This window comes from Dictyostelium discoideum, assembly GCF_000004695.1.
Source record: "Dictyostelium discoideum AX4 chromosome 6 chromosome, whole genome shotgun sequence".
In the NCBI taxonomy this organism is placed as follows: Eukaryota; Evosea; class Eumycetozoa; order Dictyosteliales; family Dictyosteliaceae; genus Dictyostelium; species Dictyostelium discoideum.
In genome coordinates this window covers 1,899,665-1,919,196 of record NC_007092.3, presented here as the reverse complement: position 1 = coordinate 1,919,196, position 19,532 = coordinate 1,899,665, and the positions used below count along the sequence as shown (strand labels likewise).

Genomic DNA, 19,532 nt, shown 5'->3' with positions numbered 1-19,532 from the left:
TATTTTTATTTCCAATTAATGATATCAAGTCATAATTTCATTTTTTGAAGAAACACAAAGTTTATCAAATTCTTCATCAACTTCATTTAACAATTTATTAAATTTCTTGCTGTTGATTTGTTCTTGACTATTTTCATTATTATCATTATTGCCATTACTATTATTTGAGGTAAAATCTAAAAGTTTATCTTTTAAATCTAATAAAGTACCAAAACCTTTTTTCTTTCTTTCATTCTTATACTTAAATAAGGAAGAGATCGAAAAAAGATTTGATTTAAATTCTGTTGGTATATGTAAATTGATTAATTTATAAAAAACACCACCTGGTGTTCTTCTTCTTGTTATTGGTTGTGATGAAGATTTTGAATTGCTACAATTAGTATTGGTAGTTATTGCTGTTGATGATGATGATGATGACGATGTTTGTTCATTTGAATCTTTTGTTGTTATTAAGGTATTATCATCATTAATTATTGTAGTAGTAGTAGTAGTAGTAGAAGTGGTAGTAGTGGTTGTATTAGGTGATGATTTTGGAATGACAGTAGTGAAAATACCACCATCTCTTTCAATTTCTAAAGTGAAATGTAAGAATTCAATTGATTTTAGTAGACCAATTGATAGAATGATCATTTCCATTAATACCATATTTGACTCTTTTTGAAGGAATCCACAAAATTTTCTGACTGCCAATTCAATGAGGTGTCTATCATTTGGATCGAAAATGATTTGTTCAATATCTTCTTTAGAATGTTGATGACATATTTTACTTGGATCGAAATCGATTGGTATTGGTTTATCACCTTTATTCATCTTTTTTAATTCATCTAATTCCATTTTTAACTTTTGACATTTATTCTCGTTAAGGATATGATAGAATTCACTATATAGTTCATTCAGAGTTGGACAAATACCATAATCTAAAAACTTTTGAAATGGACTAATTATCTTATAATTATAATCATATGTAAATTTTAATCTTGGTTTTTTATTATTATTATTTTGTTTTTTATTATTTGATTTATTATTATTATTATTATTATTATTTTTGTTATTACTGTTGGTATTGCTGTTGGTATTATTGTTGGTATTATTGTTTTCTATAAATTTTCTTTTCTTTATATCATTGTTTTCTATATTTATTATTTGGGTTTCTTCTTTTGTATTTGTATAACTCATATCTCTTTGAAATGTGGGTGAAAAAACAAAAATGAAAAAAAAAATAAAAAATTAAAAATAAAAATAAAAAAAAATAAAAAAATGAAAAATAAAAATTCATATTTTTAATTTATTTAATGTTTTTTTTTTTTTTAATTTAGTAATTTTCATCACACAAACACACCACAATAGCAACAAATAAAACAATACAAATATAATTTTATATATATATATATATATAAATATTAAAAAAAAAAAAAAATAAATAAATAAATAAAAGAAATGGGATTAGAAGAATCAGAATATGAAGAGGATCTTGTAACAAAATATATTATAAATGTAAATTATTCAGAAGCAATAAACAAATATCATATTGAAATTTGGGTTGCAATTTTCGTTGTTATCATTGCAAATATATTATATGGTAGATATAAAGAAAATCAAAAGTTGGCTAATAAAGATAAACAACCATTTAGTAATGATACCATTGAGAAAAATGATGAAAATATTAGAGTTTCAAGATTAAAAAAACAAGAACAATTTACAGAGGAATTAAAAACTTCTCCAATTCCAACAAATTCAATAAACCAATTTGATCACAATTATCAAAAGAAAATTGGTAAACCAAATTCAATAAATAATTCTAATAATAATAATAGAAAATATACTGAAGGTTTAAATCCATCAGGACCAGGCACTCGTATGTCTTTTAATGTTGGAGAAAGAAGATAAAAAAAAAAAAAAAAAAAAAAAAAAAAAAAAAAATTAAATAAAATTACCTTGCACAACAAAAAGTTAAGGGTGGTTGTCTGTAAAAATTTAAGCATTAAAGTGGTGAAAAGTAATTTTGTGCGGCACTGCGGGTTTGTCGCCTTTTTTTTTTTTTTTTATTTTCTATGTGACTCTACAAAAAGTTTATTTTTATTTTTATTTTTATTTTTTTTATTTTTATTTTTCAGTTGTAACCCCCAAATTAGTGAAAATATCTCCATTTTTTTTTTTTTTTTTTTTAATTTGATTTTATTTCATACTTTAAAAAAGTACTCATTTTTTTGAAAAAAAAAAAAAAACATGTAACCCTGGAAGGATCAATCCAAAATATTTTTAGCAATACCACGTTGAATGTTTTTTTTTTTTTATTTAAACAAATTTTTTTTTATTTTTTATTTTATATGTTTTATATATAATAATATAATAAATAATAATAATTATTTTAATTTTTTTAATTGTTTATAAATAAATAAAATAATAAATAAATAAATAAAAAAAAAAAAAAAAAAAAAAAAATGGAAAATCAATTTATATTTGATTTTAAAAAATTTTTAAATGCAATTCAAGCAAAACCAATTAGAATCTTTATTCAACTTGGTATAAGTTTTTCATTAATTTTATTTGGTGAATATGGATTTTTTAATAATTTTAATACAATGCAAGTAGCTGGTTGTTCAAAACCAAATAATATTAATTCAGAAATTAGTTTAGATAATTGCTTTATTGAAAACTATGATGTTACAACATGTATAAACCAAATTTATGATACTGGTTCAAATTATTCATTATCATTTACATTGGGTACAATAGGATTAAAGGATGATAGATATAGTTCATTTTTAATTGCAATTTCAATAATTTTCTTTTTATTAGTTCAAGGTTTCTTTCAAGTTGCTCATTATTTACAATTTCAAAAAAGAAAAAGAATTCAAGATATTTTAGCAGGGTCATTAATATTTTTGGATGGTAAGAAAACTCATGAAAAAAGGTTAACTTTTTATTTCCTAATTGGTGGAATTTGTTATATAATTACAAAAATCAATTGGATAATTTATAGAACTGATCATTATAATGAAATCCAATGTTCTGGTAGTATGTATAGAATTCAATTTCAAGGTACTCTATCAGCTGAAGTTGGTACATTGGCAATGAGTTCTTTTCCATACCTTATATTTCCATTAATTTATGTTGGTGGTTGGATCAATTATTTATCAGATTTAGATCTTAAAAGAATGACTGATCATCTCTCAAATGAAAGTTTAAAAGAAATTAAAAATATTACAGTTTTTGATTTTAAAAAATATAATAAACTTATTGACTCTTCAATTCGTAGAAAATATCCAAATAATTCAAAATTAAATATATTCTTTCGTACAAATACATTTAGTTTTTGGACAACTTCAACTAAAGAAATCATTGAAATCTTATTAGATCATAAACAAATATCTCCAAATGATTTTGAACCAATATTAAAATTTAATGATTCAACAAAATTAACTTTTATTACTAGTAATGATGATCAACAAATTAAAGAAAAATTATTAGAATAATTAATTTCAATTAAAATTAAAAATAAAAATCCTTAAAAAAATATCCCAACAAAAAAAAAAAAAAGATATTTATAATTTTTTTTTTTATTTTTTTACTTTTTTTTTTTTTTCAATCAACAAATCTTTTTTTTTTTTTTTTTTTTTTTTAAAAANNTTTTTTTTTTTTTTTTTTTTTAATAATAATAATAATAATAATAATAATAATAATAATAATAATAATAATAATAATAATAATAATAATAATAATAATAATAATAATAATAATGGAAGAAATTAATAATGATAAATTATTTTTTAAAATATGGAGAAATAATTTTATAAAAGATAATATTTTACAACATTTAAAATTATATTCATATAATTATTGGCCAAGAATTTTTAATAATTGTCAATCAATTAAAGAAAGAGAAACTAAAGAATATTTAAATTCAATTCATCTTTCACCATTTCCAAATTTTTGTACAGATGGCAATGAATTTGTAATTGACGAGTTAAGTGATAATAATAGTGATGTATCCTTGAGTGACAGTGATGATACAAATCATGATTCAAAATATTATAAAACCATAAAAAAGAAAGAGAAATATCCAATGTCAACTTTAATAAATAAACCTAAAAAAAATAAAACTTTTAGACAAAGTTTAAAGGTTTCAAATAATGTTAATATTAATAATAACCGAAGCTTTAATAATAATAGTAGTAGTAGTTTAAGTAGTAGTAGTAGTAGTGGTAGTATTAGTAGTAGAAATAGTATTATTGGTAATAATAATGAAAATATAAATTTTCAAGAAAAAGAAGAAGTAGAAGAAGAAGAGTTAATTACATTTATGGATCAAAATTTCTTAAATTTAATATTACCTTTAAAAACATTAGAATCTGTATTTGTTGATTTTAGAAATGTTGCTCCATATAATCAATTTCCATTACCTTTAATACCAGAATCAGTAAAATATTTAAGAATTGGTGATTTTTATCGTGGATGGTCATTTAATGACTATTTTCAGAATGGTAATGGTAAGAATTTAACCTCATTAGATTTAGGTAATTGTTTCACTCAAGAGATTAAACCAAATCTATTACCACCAAATTTAGTAGAGTTAACAATTGGTTCACAATTTTCTAGAGAATTAAAAGTAAACTCATTACCAAATACATTGCAATATTTATATATTGGTCATAGTTTTGATATTGAATTTTCATCAGAAGGTATATTACCAAATTCATTAACTGATTTAAGATTAGCAGCTTATAATCGACCATTTAGAGGCAACATTTTATCAAATTTACAAAACTTAAAAAAATTAATTCTTCCAAGATTTAATCAAATTATTTATCCTGGTTTTTTACCACAATCCTTACAATTTTTAATGTTTGGTTATTCATTTAAAAGTAAAATTAATGAATATTCATTACCAAGTAATTTAAAATATTTTAAAATTCAGAGTGATTGGAAACAAAATATTCAACCAAAACTATTCCCAATCTCTTTGAAAAGTTTAAATTTTAATTCATATTCAACCGATTTAACAAATTTACCAATAGATTTAAAATATTTAAAAATTAGTCAATTAAATAATAAATCATTAAATAATAAAAAAGTTTCAATAATTACAAAAGTTAAAAATAAAATAAATAATAATAATAATAATAATAATAATAATAATAATAATAATAATAATAATAATAATAATTTTAATAATTTAATTTCATTAAAAATTGGATTATTTAATAAAATTATTTATCCAAATGATTTACCAAATGGTTTAACAAATTTAGAATTAAAAAATTTTAATCAAAATTTAAGACCATCAACATTACCAAATACTATAAAGTATTTAAAGTTAATAGATTTTAATAATGGTGGTAAACCATTGAAAAAAGATTGTTTACCACAACAATTAAAACGATTAGAATTCTCTTTTTTTAATCAATCAATTGAATGGTTACCAAATGAGTGTCTAGAGGTAATTTATCTGGGTTCTTCATTCAATCAACCAATTGCCGAAGGCATTTTACCAAAAACTTTAAAATTTTTAGAAATTTCATGTGGCATCTATGATAAGGATATTCAATTACCAAATGAAACAATGATTTTAAAATATTCACCATTGTCTAGTTATAATTCCACTCTATCTGATAGTTTTTTTAATAAAATCAATGATTATAAAGTTGTTGAATTTTTATCACATCAATCAATTCCACCAAATTGTACTAAATTAACAGTATCAAAACTTGTTAGTCGTAAAGATATTGAATTTCCTAAATCAATTCGTTCAATAAAATTGGATAATCTTTCAATTGATATAAAAATTTTAACTAATCTTGGAAATAGCTTAAAAAGTTTATGCAATTTAATTGAATTTCAAGTTTCATTATACCCTGTAGAATTTCAAGAATCTAATATACCAAATACAATTGAAATATTAAAATTAGGTTTTAAATGTTATCATTTAATTTCACCAATTATTTTTCCATCACTTAAAGAATTACATATTATTGGTGATGCTTGTCCAATTATATTAAATGATGATCCAACTGCTTTTCCAAATTTACATTCAATTTTTGTAAAAGTTTCACATATTACATTTTTAGATTCAATTAAACAATCAAATTATTTTAAATATATTAAATTAATAAAATAAAATAATATTCATATTTTTAATTTTTTTTTTTTTTTTTTTTTGGTAAAAATAGATCACGATAATCAAGATTTCCATTTAAAGGAATCGAACCATTGCCCTTATTTATCATTAGGTAAAATTTGTGCGTATGCTGGGAATCGAACCCAGTTCGCATCCGTGGCAGGGATGCATCATACCACTAGACCACATACGCTTTTTATATTTTTTATAATAAATCTTTTAATATATATATATAATTTTATCAGATCGAAAAAAACAAACAACAACAACAATCTCTTTTTTTGATTATTTCATTTTTCATATAAAAAAGACTTAAAAAACAAATAAATAAATAAATAAACTATTTTAAAAAGCCATCTTTTTACTTTATTGTAATTTATTATTTGTTTCGTTTTGAGAATTTTGCGTAGCAAAATTTTCAAAAAAAAAGCAAAAAATAATCAGATCGAAAAAAACAAACAACAACAACAATCTCTTTTTTTGATTATTTCATTTTTCATATAAAAAAGACTTAAAAAACAAATAAATAAATAAATAAACTATTTTAAAAAGCCATCTTTTTACTTTATTGTAATTTATTATTTGTTTCGTTTTGAGAATTTTGCGTAGCAAAATTTTCAAAAAAAAAGCAAAAAATAATCAGATCGAAAAAAACAAACAACAACAACAATCTCTTTTTTTGATTATTTCATTTTTCATATAAAAAAGACTTAAAAAACAAATAAATAAATAAATAAACTATTTTAAAAAGCCATCTTTTTACTTTATTGTAATTTATTATTTGTTTCGTTTTGAGAATTTTGCGTAGCAAAATTTTCAAAAAAAAAGCAAAAAATAATCAGATCGAAAAAAACAAACAACAACAACAATCTCTTTTTTTGATTATTTCATTTTTCATATAAAAAAGACTTAAAAAAAAAAAAAAAAAAAAAAAAAAAAAAAAAAAAAAAAAAAAAAAAAACCTGGGAACCAAGTTAATTAGAAAATTTCCAGATTTTTAACTTTTTAAAGAAAAATAAAAAAGATAGAAAGAAAATAAAATGAAAATCACAAACAACACCACAAATATTAAGCAACACAAATGCCTACAAAAAATAAGCGAAATTGTGGATAAAACTCAATTAAAAAAAAAACAATTCAAATACGTCATAAACATCAATCACGAACCAGACGATAAAATAAAAAAAGATTTAGAAAAAAGTTTGGACAAAAAAGATGTTTTAATCAAAAGTAATAATACATTCAAAATTCTCACAGACAGTATTAGTACAGTAATCTATTTTGTAAATATGTTTGATGCAGAATTAAAAGGACAATTTATAACCACTATAAGACCAAAAAATATGTATACAGATTTTGATTGGTATAAATCACTCACAGAAATAGAATGGGTAATAGAAAATGAAGGATGTAAACTAATTAAATCAGAAATTAAAGGCGAAACTCTAATTATCAAAACAGTGAAAAGAGTCGTAGAAGAATTTGACACTATCATTGAACTAGACAATCTAACATTAATTGGACACTCCAACAAAGGATGGAGAGATCAAACCTCATTACCAGAAAATCAAGAAGAAAACAAAAATAAAAAACAATCAGATGAACAACAACCACAATCTACATCAGAACAAATACCAAAACAAGGAAAAAGAACAATCATTATCCCACCAATCACATCCTCATCTAATGATAAAACATTTATGGCCCTAGATGATACAGCTCAAAAGGTAATAGAAGCATCACTAGAAAACGTAGATGAACTAACAAGAATAGAGAATGAGATCAATACACAATCGATAAACAATCAAGAAATTAAAACAAAATCAGAAAAACCTATCGAACCACCATCTCCATACAATACACCAATAAAACAACACGGCGAAACAAAGGGACTAACAACGGAAGAAAAACTTAGAGAGGCAAATGATATCTTCGACTTCACCAGCCCAAACACTGATGCAATAAGAAAAATAGAATTCCCACTTTCAATCCCTTCAAATCAATGGTTCTTCTCCTCTCCAATAAAACATATCATGAGTTTCAGCCCAACCTATGGTACACCATCGAAAATTATCGATTCACCAAGTAAATTGTTAAACACACCAAAAAAGAAACAACAAGACAAAACAAACAAGACCAACAAAACACCAGTCAAACCAAAATTGGGTGAATATGGACAAAAAAGCATAAAAACAAAAATGGATGAAGATATAGACAACTTCAACAAGGAAATTCTAAAACAAATCAATAAATCAAAAAACCCCACAAACACACAAGACCAACAACACAACGAACAAAGTAAAGATCAGTTAGAAGACAAAATAAACCAGAAACTTCAAAAGGTAGATAAAAATCTACCCCAAATAAAACTATAAAGAAAAACACAATAAGAATAGGTGTTTGGAACGTCCAAGGATCCAACACCATCCAATCTGCCAGCATAATAAACACCGTTTTAGACAACAACAAGCTGGACGCAGCACTTCTAACTGAAACAAATATAAAAACAAATAAAATTTACTCAATAAATCAACAATATAAAAACAAAATAACACACCACGCACCAATTGATAAAACAGGACAAGGGGTGTCACAAATCATCATCAACACCCGCAATAGAACTTCCTAAACATCTCAAAAAATACAATAATTCACTCAGTACTTTCTATAAATAAAAAAAAAAAAAAAAAAAAAAAAAAAAAAAAAAAAAAAAAAAAAAAAAAAACCCCAGGTTATTCCAAAAAATAAAAAGGATGGAAGGAAAATAAATGGAAAATCCCAACCACCCCCACAAATATTAAGCAACACAAATGCCTACAAAAAATAAGCGAAATTGTGGATAAAACTCAATTAAAAAAAAAACAATTCAAATACGTCATAAACATCAATCACGACCCAGACGATAAAATAAAAAAAGATTTAGAAAAAAGTTTGGACAAAAAAGATGTTTTAATCAAAAAGACCCTGTAAAAAAAAAAAAAAAAATAAAATGAGATCTAGCATCTCAAGGAGAAGCAAATAATAATTGCGTTATCCAATTCAAAAAAAAAAAAAACTTCTGTGAAATGAAAAAAACAAATAATCTCTTTTTTTGATTATTTCATTTTTCATTTTAAAAAAAAAAAAAAAAAAAAAAAAAAAAAAAAAAAAAAAAAAAAAAAAAACCTGGGGAACCCAAGTTAATCAGAAAATTTCCAGATTTTTAACTTTTTAAAGAAAAATAAAAAAAATAGAAAGAAAATAAGATGAAAATCACAAACAACACCATAAATATTAAGCAACACAAATGCCTACAAAAAATAAGCGAAATTGTGGATAAAACTCAATTAAAAAAAAAACAATTCAAATACGTCATAAACATCAATCACGAACCAGACGATAAAATAAAAAAAGATTTAGAAAAAAGTTTGGACAAAAAAGATGTTTTAATCAAAAGTAATAATACAATTCAAAATTCGAAACAAAAAAAAAAAAAAAAAAAAAAAAGGTAAACCAACCCCTCTTTTAGAGACCCTGTAAACAAAAAAAAAATAAAATAAAATGAGATCTAGCATCTCAAGGAGAAGCAAATAATAATTGCGTTATCCAATTCAAAAAAAAAACTTCTGTGAAATACTTACAATATTTTTTTATATTTGTGACCTTGAACACACAGTAAACTTTATTACATATAATATTATATAGAGATATAATATTATTTATTATTTATTATTAATTATTTATTTGAATATTATTATATTATAATTTGTAATGAAAGCCAAAGAGTTTCATTACAACTGTGATCGGACCGCCATCCATTTTTTTTTAGAAATGAAAATAATAGTTAAATAAATAAATAATAGATTTGATAAGATATAAATCAAATTTAATAATTTAAAGATTTATGTAAATAAAAATTTTTATAAAAACTTAATTATTTAATAATAAAAGTTAAAATTTATTTAAGATAAAAAAATAAATTCATTAAAATTAAAAAAATTGATGATGTAAATTACCAAAATAAGAATCACTATTATTCCATCTAATATTATAATAATTTTTGGAAATTATCGAGTTTTTTATTTTTATTTTTATTATTATTATTATTATTATTATTATTATTATTATTATTATAAATTATTAAGTGTTTCAGAATTATCAGAAACAATTGTACAACTTGAAGAATCACAAAATTTATCAGGAGTAGGCTCTAAAGGGGAATTATTTAACTTTTGAAAATCAACAGGTTTTAGGTTAGCAATGATTTGGTTGTAACGAGTTTCATCAATTTCTTCATAAGGCATTTGTTTATAAACAGATGTAGTTGTTGAAGAATTTGGTAAAAATGATACACCTTTTAATTGATATTGAAAGTAATCTAAGGCATGTTTTAATTGTGGACCCTCTTTAATTGGATCAAAAGAGACTGTACAACTCACTTGATTATCAGCCCAATATTTTTGAAGAAAAGAAGCTAATGATAATTGTTCCCACATTGTTATTGAATTTGCAGATCTAATACCTTTACCTGAATGAATGGGTATTTCAACTACAACATTGGTACTATTCTCAAAGGCTGGCTCAACATGGTAGCCGGCTTCTACCAATGGTGGAATTAGGTTACTCTCTTTTTGAATTCTTATACGTCTAATGTAATATTCAGATATCGGATAATGCATGCCAGGTGTGGCACCAGCCAACAACGACACAGTGCCACTTGGTTTAATCGATGTTCTCTTTATTGATTTCGGTATTGCCAACCACTCGGAATACTTCTCATCCAATTCATTCAAAAGCTTGAAACCATTGACACACCAATCCTTAAGTTGATGCAACCCATTGAAATGAATGAACTGTGCTATACCACTCATGGAGCATCCGATTCTTCTATTACGGAGCAGTACCTTATTGGTATCGGGCCATTGGGTGGAACCGAGTGTAACGGTTTTGGCATATAGGAATGCGTATTTCAAAGTTTTTAAATAGTCTTCTAAACTCTCGTGATTGTTGGGAAACGTTTCAACTAGACAGCAAAGTTCATAAGATTCTAAAGTTTGCTCTAAACATGGGTTGCCACCCATTGCTCTACGATCTTTATAATCCAATTCGGTTGGCACCATTCTGCTATACGCTTTCATATTATCCAACCATGCTAAACCAGGCTCACCATTATGAAGTATACTTTGACAAACTTTTGAATAATCCATACCTAGTTCTGCAAATACACTATTATTACTACACCAACCAAATGAAGCACGTTGTGGATTGATTTGATAGTTTTTTAAATCTATATACTCTTGAGAATTTGGATCACCAAATGCAATCTCTGCAGCTTGTCGAACATTACCAGATACAACACATTTTCCAATTAAATTCATTAAATCCACAATATTTGTTGAACTAATTGGTTTACCAATACATTTATTCAATAAAGCTCTAATTTCATCATGTAATTCTTTTAAAGGTTCATAACCACAACAAACTCCTCCAAATCCTTTAATTGGTTCACCTTTTTTTCTAATTGAACTATAATCAAATATTGGATTATTCCTTTTTAAAAAGTATGAATCTAATAATAATTGAACTGATTCTACCCAACCTTCTCTACTATCTGGTACAATAAATATATTATTATTTTGACCATGTTGTTGTTGTTGTTGTTGTGGTTGTTGTTGTGGTGGTGGTGGTGGTAATTGACCTTTAATTATAATTGAATTTTCACCTTTTGTATCGAACCCAACACCAACACCTAACATTGAAGCATCCATTAAGAATATAAATGGTTTTGAAGGATTCTTTTTAATATCTAATGTACTAACGAAAGCACAATTATTTAAAGCAGCGAATAAACCTTTTGATTCAGTAGTTGAAGAACCACAAGAATATAAACCTCTACCAGGTGGTAAAAACTTCATTTCAAATATACGATTATACATTTCTTGTGCAGATTTTTGAGCTTTATTTTGATTCCATTCTAAACCATGTCTTTCTATCCATTTCCTTTGAATATTATATGTACCATTTACAACTCTCTCAACGGTTTCAAACCATTGTTCATTTGTATTATCCTCTTTAACTCTCGAATAACTTCTTCTATATACAATCTCACCCAATACTCCAAATCCAAATGGTGCTTTCTTTTTTGAATACTTTTCAATAAATTCTTTTTTTAATTTAAATTCTTTAATTGTTTCTTTTAAAAATAATGGTGATGATGATATTTCATTATTATTATTATTATTATCTTCAATATCTAAAATTTCATTAGTTTTATTTATTAATGTTGAAGAAGAACTGAAAAAACAAATTTTATTATTACTATTGTAATTAATTGAAATGATACCTGTGGAATTACAACTACTTTTAAATAGGTTTTGATTTAAAAGTAATCTTTTAATAGTTAACATATTTTGTTGTTATCTCTATTAGAGATATTGTGTGTATGTTTTTATTCTTTTTAAAGAATGTAAACAATGAACTTTAAAACACAATTTTTTTTTTTTTAATTTTGTTTTTTTGTTTTTTTTTTTTTTTGTCTATGAATCATTATGAGGTGTGTGTTTTAATAAAAAAAAAAATAAAAAAAAAATTAAAAAAAAAAAATTAAAAAATAAAAAATGTTAAAATAAAAAATAAAAAATAAAAAATATCTAAACCAAATATTTTTATTTTTAGATATTTTAATATGATTAATTTTTAAATTTCTAAATTATTCAATTTTTCTGTTAAATAATCTAACCTTTTTTTCAAATATTTAATTTCAACTTCAATTGAATCTTTTTTTAATTTTTTTAAATTTTTTGTTGTTGTAGTTGCATTTGTTATTGGTGGTGTATCTATTTCTGGTTTTTTTGTTGTTGTTGTTGTTATTGTTTGAACTGAATTTTCATTTTTATTATTTTTATTATTATTATCATCCAAGATTGATACTGAGATTGTTGTTTTAACAGGTTGTTGGTAGATCTCTTCTTTAACATTAACATTTTGATCATCAAAGTTAATTTTTCCTATTTTTTGAGAATCTTCATTATTATCTCTACCATCATAATCATTATCATTATCATCATCATCATCATCATCATCATAATCATCATAATCATTATCAGTTTTAGTTGCATATTTCTTGGAAATTTTTAACCTATGTGCCTTGTCTTTAATTGCTTGGGGTGAACGATCATTTGCAAATCTTTCATTAACTAATTGTGTAATTTTGTTACAATTGATCTTTTCTTTTTTATTCTTTTGGTAATGATGATAATAAAGTTCCTTAAGATATTCGGTTTCTTCATCTAACCATGGTTTAGCCATTTTCAAAAAAAAAAAATAAAAAATAAAAAATAAGATTATTAATAGAAACAAAATATGTGAAAAAAATATTTATATACCAAGTTAAATTATAAATGAGAAAAATAAATTTGTGAGCTCTTTTAATTTATAAAAAAAAATAAAAAAAAAAAGTATTATTTATAAAAAGAATTACAAACAAGATATTATTTAAAAAAATTTCTAAAAATTTAAGAAATTTTCTAAAAAATTTTGTAAAAATTTAAGAAATTTTTTAAAAAAATAATCAAATTACAATATTGGCCCGAAAAGAAAAATAAAATAAATCTGATTTTATCTGCTTTTCACCAAAAATTAAAAAAAAAAAAAAAAATTTTATATCTCTTTTTTTATATTCAACTTTTTTTTTTTTTTATTGCAATACCATTATTATTATTATTAATACTGTTATTATTTTTAATACTTTTAAAAGAGAAGAGAAAAGAGAAAGAGAAAAGAAAAAAAATTATTTTGATGAATCAGTTTAAAAGTGTTTTTTATTTAAAAATTGATTAGAATTTTTTTTGAAAGATTTTTTAATTTAAATTCCAAACTATTGGAAACTAAGTTTTAGGAACTAATTGACTGTATATAGTTAAAAACACCTTTGAAATGATTTTTATTTTTTTATTTTTGAGTTTGAGAACACACTTCGCCTATATAATAACATTAATGTGACAAAAGGTATTTTGAATTTTTAAAAATTATTATAGTTTCAGTAAATCGTAGTTATTAAAAAAAAAAAAAAAAAATTAAAAATACTTACTTTTTTTTTGAAGGTGACATTATTCTAATTTGTGAAAAACAAAAGTGTTATAGTATTTAAAAAACAACATTCATTACGACAATATTTAAAATGATTGATTTTCATATTGATTGAGTTGTTGTTTTTTTTTTTTTACATATAAGAGGCAGAGAGAATGGTGGTTGATTAATTTTCTTTTTTTTTAATTTTTTTTTTTTTTTTTTTTTTTTTTTATGATTTTGAAAAGAGATAATACCCAGGAATTACAATATTCTAATTAGCACATTTACCTTCGAACTCTTGACATAATAAATTAATACTACATGTTGGAAGTTTCTTTTTTTTTTCAAAAAGAATGTAAATGAGGAGTGGTCGGTCGTTTCCTCGATTAGGATGAGAGGCATGTCTGACTCCCCAACTTTGCCCACTTAAACTGATTACAGCACGATCACCTACTAATGATGCTTCATTGCATATGTGAAAGATAAGGCTTCAAACCACCCTGCGTACAATGAAAATGTAAAAGAAGGACAACTCCAGAATACAAAATTTTAAATCAATTCAAAAAGATTAAAATAAAATTGAAATTAATCGATTTTATTTTGTTTATCATTTAAAAAGTTGAAAAAAAATTATTATACCTATGATGCCCCTCCAATTATGATACATTGGAGTAAAAATCTTTGTAATACTCTTTAAACCCTCTAATTAAACATAAAAAGAAATTGAAAAAAAAAAATAATATTAAATTGAAATAAAGAATAATTAGCAAATATTATTGTGTATCTTCTTTGAACTTTTGGAATTCAGTTGTTCTTATAAATAATAATAAAAAAATAAAAAAAAACAATTAGTATTATTTTAAATAATGTTTTATAAAAAATTTACTTTTTTTTTTTTTCACAATACTATTTTAACTCATAAATATAATGTAATTGTGTTTTTTTTTTTTTTTAATACATTGTGTAATTGTTTATTTTTTTATTTTTTTTATTATTTGTTTTGTTAGAATTAATTTTAATGAATGAAAAATAAAAAAGAAAATTTTTCTTTTTTACACTTTTTTTTTTTTTTTTTTTTTTTTTTTTTATAATAGGTTTGGATGAGATTATTATAAACCAAAAAAGGAATTCAAATTGATTTAATTTTTTTTTTTTAGTTTTCATTTTTACTCTTTTTAATGATTGATCGATAAATTCCTGTTTTGGTTTTTTGTTTCCGATTCAGGAAAATAATAAAAACAAAGGGTAAATTTTTTTTTTTTTTTTTTTTTTAATTTTATTTATATTTTAAAAATTATTTAATTTTATTGCAAATAATATCTTTTTTTTTATTTCATTTTATTTTATTTACAGTTTAAATCTAAATTTTTCAATTTTTCATCCAAATAATCTAATCTTTTTTTTAGATAATCCATTTCTGATAATATTACATCTCTTTTTGTTGTTGTTTTTGTTGTTTTTGTTTTTGTTGATGTTGTTTTTGTTTTTGAAGGGATTTGAAGTTCAATTTGAAAAGGTACACTATTTCTATTATCCATATTTGAGATTGAAACAGAGGTTGTTTGTGAAACTTTTTTAGCTGATTTCTCCTTTTCATTTTCTTTTTCATTTTTAACTTGATTGAACTCATCTTCATTAATTTCAAATTCATAATCTTCTTGGTCATCATAATATTCCTCCTCTTCTCCATTATCACTTTCTTCTTCATCAGTTTGGGTATCATTATCATCATCATCTTCATCTTCATCATCATCTTCATCTTCTTGATTATTAATATCACCAACATTTTTAATATTTTGAATAACTGGTTTTTTAACTTCTATACCTTTTTCATATTCTTTTTTTGTTGGTGTTGAATTTGGTGTTGATGTTGGTGTTGAATTTGGTGTTGATGTTGGTGTTGTAATACCTAAAACATGTGATTTATTTTTTATTGCTTGTGCAGTACGAATTGATGAACCAGAATGAAACTTTTTGTTTATTAAGTCACAAAGTTTTATATGATTAATTCTCTCTCCATTCTTTTTCATTTGAAAATATTGTTCTCTTAAATAATTTTCTTCATTATCAGACCAATAAGTTCTACCACCTCCTGATGATTTTGTTGGTGTTGACATTTTATAAAAATACAAATTTTAGAAATAATAAAAATAATAAAAAAAAAAAATAAAAAAATGAAAAAAAGGGTGTGAATAGAAAATTAATAAAATAAAAAATTATTAAAAAAATAAAAAAAAAAAATTAAAAATTAATAAAATAAAATAAATTTAAATTAAATTCAAAAAAAGTTTTATTTTAAGAATTTCATCAATTCCCAAAAATAAATTTAAAAAAAAAAAAAAAAAAAAATTTTATTGATAATTAAATTTTCCCATATTTTTATTTAATAAATAAATATTTGATTCATTAATTTCTTCTTTTCCTAACTTTTGTTTAATTAATTGATAAATTGCCTTTTCAGTTTGTTTTTCTAATTTTAATAATTTCTTTGAACAATCTCTCTTTAAATCCCAATTTACTTTTTTTGGTACAAAAGAAATTTGAATATCTTGATTCTCTTCTAAAACTTTTAATCTTGACATTAATTCTTGAGCAATAGGTGGTACTACTGCTTTTTCAATTCTATATTTTAAAAATGTTTGATCTTTTGGTATATAATTTCTAAATTTAAGTCCACTATTATTATAATTTTTTTTTTTTCCAAATTTATAATTATTATAAAATAAAAAAAAGTGTTAGCTATTTAAATATAAATATATATATTCATAATAATAATTTATATTAAAAAAATACACACGTGTGGGAATTTTTTTCATTTTCATTATCCATTTCAATTTCTTTTTTTTCATCATTTATTTTAAGTTGTTCAATAAATTTATTTTTTTCTTCTTCTTCTTCTTCTATTTTATTATTATTTTTATTTTTATTTTCATTTTCATTTTGTACAAGTAATTTCTTTTCTTTTTCATTTTCTTTTTCATTTTCTTTTTCATTTTCTTTTTCATTTTCTTTTTCATTTTCTTTATCATTTTCATTTTCATTTTCTTTTTTAGTTTCTTTTTCAGTTTCGATTTCTTTTTCAGTTTGATTTTTATTGTCGTCATGTTCTTCATTTTCTTTATTATCTATATTCATTCGTTCATCATTGTTATTATTATTATTATTATTATTATTATTATTATTATTATTATTATTATTATTATTATTATCAGTGTTTTCATTTTCATTTTTATCATCATTATGATCTATTATACTTTCAATCTGTTGTTGTGGTTGTTGTTGTGGTTCATCATCTTTAGTGGTGGTGTTTAATGTATTTTTATATTCTAATAATGCTGTGACTAATTCAGTATTCTTTGATGTACCTTTTATATTTAATTTCAAATCTTTGCATAGTTTTTGTAATTCTGCTCTCTTTAAATTTTCAATTGAATCCCAATCAATATTCATTTCTCGTTTTATTTCTTACAAAAAGATAATTAAAATTAATGAATAGAATGAAAATTTTCAAAAAATAAAAAAATAAAAATAAAAATAAAAAAAAAAAAATAAAAAATAAAAAAATGAAATTTTTTTTTTTTTTTTTTTCCAGATTTTAATCAAAAACAATTTAATTATTGAAATTACCACAATCCAAAAACTCATATTATATCTAAAACTTTAATTTTTATTTATTTTATTTTTATTTCCATTCTTTGTTTTATATTTTTATTATTATTATAATAATTATTTAAATTTTATTTTTTATTTTTTATTTTTTATTTTTTATTTTTGAAAAAAAACAAAAAAAAAAAGTAATAAAAAAAAAAAGATAGAAATGAATTTAATCTCATTGGATATTTTTTTTAGAAAAAATAAAAAAAAAACCGCTTTTTTCCCTTTTTTAGGTTTCAAAAAATAAAAAAATTTTTTTCATTTTTTTTTTTATTTTTATACCCCAACATTAATTTAAACTGCCCAATGAACATAAAAAAAAAAAAAAATGAATTCACCCCATCAATCAGTTAAAAAACAGACAGTCAAAACACAGCACCTTTAATAATGCTCAGTTTACAAATAACTTTTTTTTTAATTAAATTAGATTTTAATTTATTTTAATTTATTTTAATTTTTTTTTTTTTTTTTTTTTTTTTTTTTTTTTTTTTTTTTTTTTTTTTTTTTTAGGACTTAATAAAATTATTTTGTCAATTGAAACAATAAACAAAACAATCATCTTTTATTAGTATTTAATTTATTTATATAATTCTTTTTAAAAAAAAACAAAACAAAACAAAATGTCCGTTCCAGCTGGTTCTGTTTCATGTCTTGCTAATGCATTATTAAATTTAAGATCATCAACTGATTATAATGCTGATCATGGTGTAAAGAATTCTATTTTAAATTTTTCAAATTCAAAGGATGCTAGTAGATTCGACGGTAGTGAATCATGGTCATCATCAGTTTTGGATAAGAATCAATTCATTGTTGCCGGTAGTGATTCTGTTAAACATTTCGTTGCAATCTCAACTCAAGGTCGTGGTGATCATGATCAATGGGTAACTTCATACAAATTAAGATACACACTTGATAATGTAAACTGGGTTGAATATAACAATGGTGAAATAATCAATGCCAATAAAGATAGAAATTCAATTGTTACAATCAACTTTAATCCACCAATTAAAGCTAGATCTATTGCCATTCATCCTCAAACCTATAATAATCATATTTCACTTCGGTAATTATTTAATTTTTATAATTATTTAGGAGAGAGACAGAGATAAAAAAAAAATATATATATATATATATTTCTTAAACTAATTTATTTAATTTTTTTTTTTTTTTTTTTTTTTTTTTTTTTTTTTTATACATATAGTTGGGAATTATATGCATTACCAGTTAAAAGTTATTCAAATCCATCAGTCCAAGTTGGTGAAGTTTCAATTGGTGATAGATCTCTTAACAGTGGTACTGGTTCACGTACGATTGTTCGTCACGTTAAATTCCCAGTGGAATTCCTTTCTGTTCCAATCGTATCAATTGGTTGTAAAAAAGTTGATGCACATACTGATAATGGTCAAATGAGATGGGAAGGTAAATCTGAAAATATTACTACAAAAGGTTTTGATTTAACTTTTATTACATGGGGTAATAATGCAGTTTATGATTTAACTTTTGATTATGTTGCTGTTGAATTTAATAATTAAATAATTAAATAATAAAATAAATAAATAAATTTATTTGTTTTTATTTTATATTTTAAAATAATTAAATAATTAATAAATTAAAAAAAAAAAAAAAAAAAAAAAATTTAAAATTTTTCAGAAAAAAAAAAAAAAAATATTATAGAGTTCATATTATTTTATTTAATTTATTTATTTTAATT

General features: G+C 22.3%; 10 protein-coding genes and 1 non-coding gene across 11 annotated transcripts; 5 read left to right on the top strand and 6 right to left on the bottom strand.

The window, feature by feature from the left end:
• Positions 1-24: 24 nt before the first annotated feature.
• On the bottom strand, positions 25-1,176 carry DDB_G0292662 (hypothetical protein; the record flags this gene model as incomplete). The annotated part of the gene is made up of 1 exon (XM_629556.1): positions 25-1,176. One exon carries the CDS (start codon positions 1,174-1,176, stop codon positions 25-27), a length of 1,152 nt encoding a protein of 383 aa, XP_629558.1.
• Positions 1,177-1,437: 261 nt separating this feature from the next.
• On the top strand, positions 1,438-1,887 carry DDB_G0292660 (hypothetical protein; the record flags this gene model as incomplete). Its single annotated transcript, XM_629555.1, has 1 exon — positions 1,438-1,887. One exon carries the CDS (start codon positions 1,438-1,440, stop codon positions 1,885-1,887), a length of 450 nt encoding a protein of 149 aa, XP_629557.1.
• A 554-nt stretch (positions 1,888-2,441) lies between these two features.
• DDB_G0292658 (hypothetical protein) lies at positions 2,442-3,476 on the top strand (the record flags this gene model as incomplete). Its single annotated transcript, XM_629554.1, has 1 exon — positions 2,442-3,476. One exon carries the CDS (start codon positions 2,442-2,444, stop codon positions 3,474-3,476), a length of 1,035 nt encoding a protein of 344 aa, XP_629556.1.
• Positions 3,477-3,739: 263 nt separating this feature from the next.
• On the top strand, positions 3,740-6,118 carry DDB_G0292656 (hypothetical protein; the record flags this gene model as incomplete). The annotated part of the gene is made up of 1 exon (XM_629553.1): positions 3,740-6,118. The coding sequence occupies one exon, from the start codon at positions 3,740-3,742 to the stop codon at positions 6,116-6,118; it is 2,379 nt and encodes a 792-aa protein (XP_629555.1).
• Positions 6,119-6,240: 122 nt separating this feature from the next.
• tRNA-Gly-GCC-16 lies at positions 6,241-6,311 on the bottom strand. Its single transcript has one exon. It is a non-coding gene; the product is annotated as a tRNA-Gly (tRNA).
• An 847-nt stretch (positions 6,312-7,158) lies between these two features.
• Positions 7,159-8,493, top strand: DDB_G0292726 (hypothetical protein; the record flags this gene model as incomplete). The annotated part of the gene is made up of 1 exon (XM_629552.1): positions 7,159-8,493. The coding sequence occupies one exon, from the start codon at positions 7,159-7,161 to the stop codon at positions 8,491-8,493; it is 1,335 nt and encodes a 444-aa protein (XP_629554.1).
• A 1,734-nt stretch (positions 8,494-10,227) lies between these two features.
• Positions 10,228-12,504, bottom strand: ndrJ (ribonucleoside triphosphate reductase; the record flags this gene model as incomplete). The annotated part of the gene is made up of 1 exon (XM_629551.1): positions 10,228-12,504. One exon carries the CDS (start codon positions 12,502-12,504, stop codon positions 10,228-10,230), a length of 2,277 nt encoding a protein of 758 aa, XP_629553.1.
• Positions 12,505-12,793: 289 nt separating this feature from the next.
• On the bottom strand, positions 12,794-13,405 carry DDB_G0292652 (hypothetical protein; the record flags this gene model as incomplete). Its single annotated transcript, XM_629550.1, has 1 exon — positions 12,794-13,405. The coding sequence occupies one exon, from the start codon at positions 13,403-13,405 to the stop codon at positions 12,794-12,796; it is 612 nt and encodes a 203-aa protein (XP_629552.1).
• Positions 13,406-15,510: 2,105 nt separating this feature from the next.
• DDB_G0292650 (hypothetical protein) lies at positions 15,511-16,284 on the bottom strand (the record flags this gene model as incomplete). Its single annotated transcript, XM_629549.1, has 1 exon — positions 15,511-16,284. One exon carries the CDS (start codon positions 16,282-16,284, stop codon positions 15,511-15,513), a length of 774 nt encoding a protein of 257 aa, XP_629551.1.
• Positions 16,285-16,518: 234 nt separating this feature from the next.
• On the bottom strand, positions 16,519-17,617 carry DDB_G0292648 (mRNA splicing factor, Cwf18 family protein; the record flags this gene model as incomplete). The annotated part of the gene is made up of 2 exons (XM_629548.1): positions 16,519-16,843; positions 16,965-17,617. The coding sequence occupies 2 exons, from the start codon at positions 17,615-17,617 to the stop codon at positions 16,519-16,521; spliced, it is 978 nt and encodes a 325-aa protein (XP_629550.1).
• An 824-nt stretch (positions 17,618-18,441) lies between these two features.
• On the top strand, positions 18,442-19,353 carry dscE (discoidin II; the record flags this gene model as incomplete). The annotated part of the gene is made up of 2 exons (XM_629547.1): positions 18,442-18,884; positions 19,023-19,353. The coding sequence occupies 2 exons, from the start codon at positions 18,442-18,444 to the stop codon at positions 19,351-19,353; spliced, it is 774 nt and encodes a 257-aa protein (XP_629549.1).
• Positions 19,354-19,532: the final 179 nt, after the last annotated feature.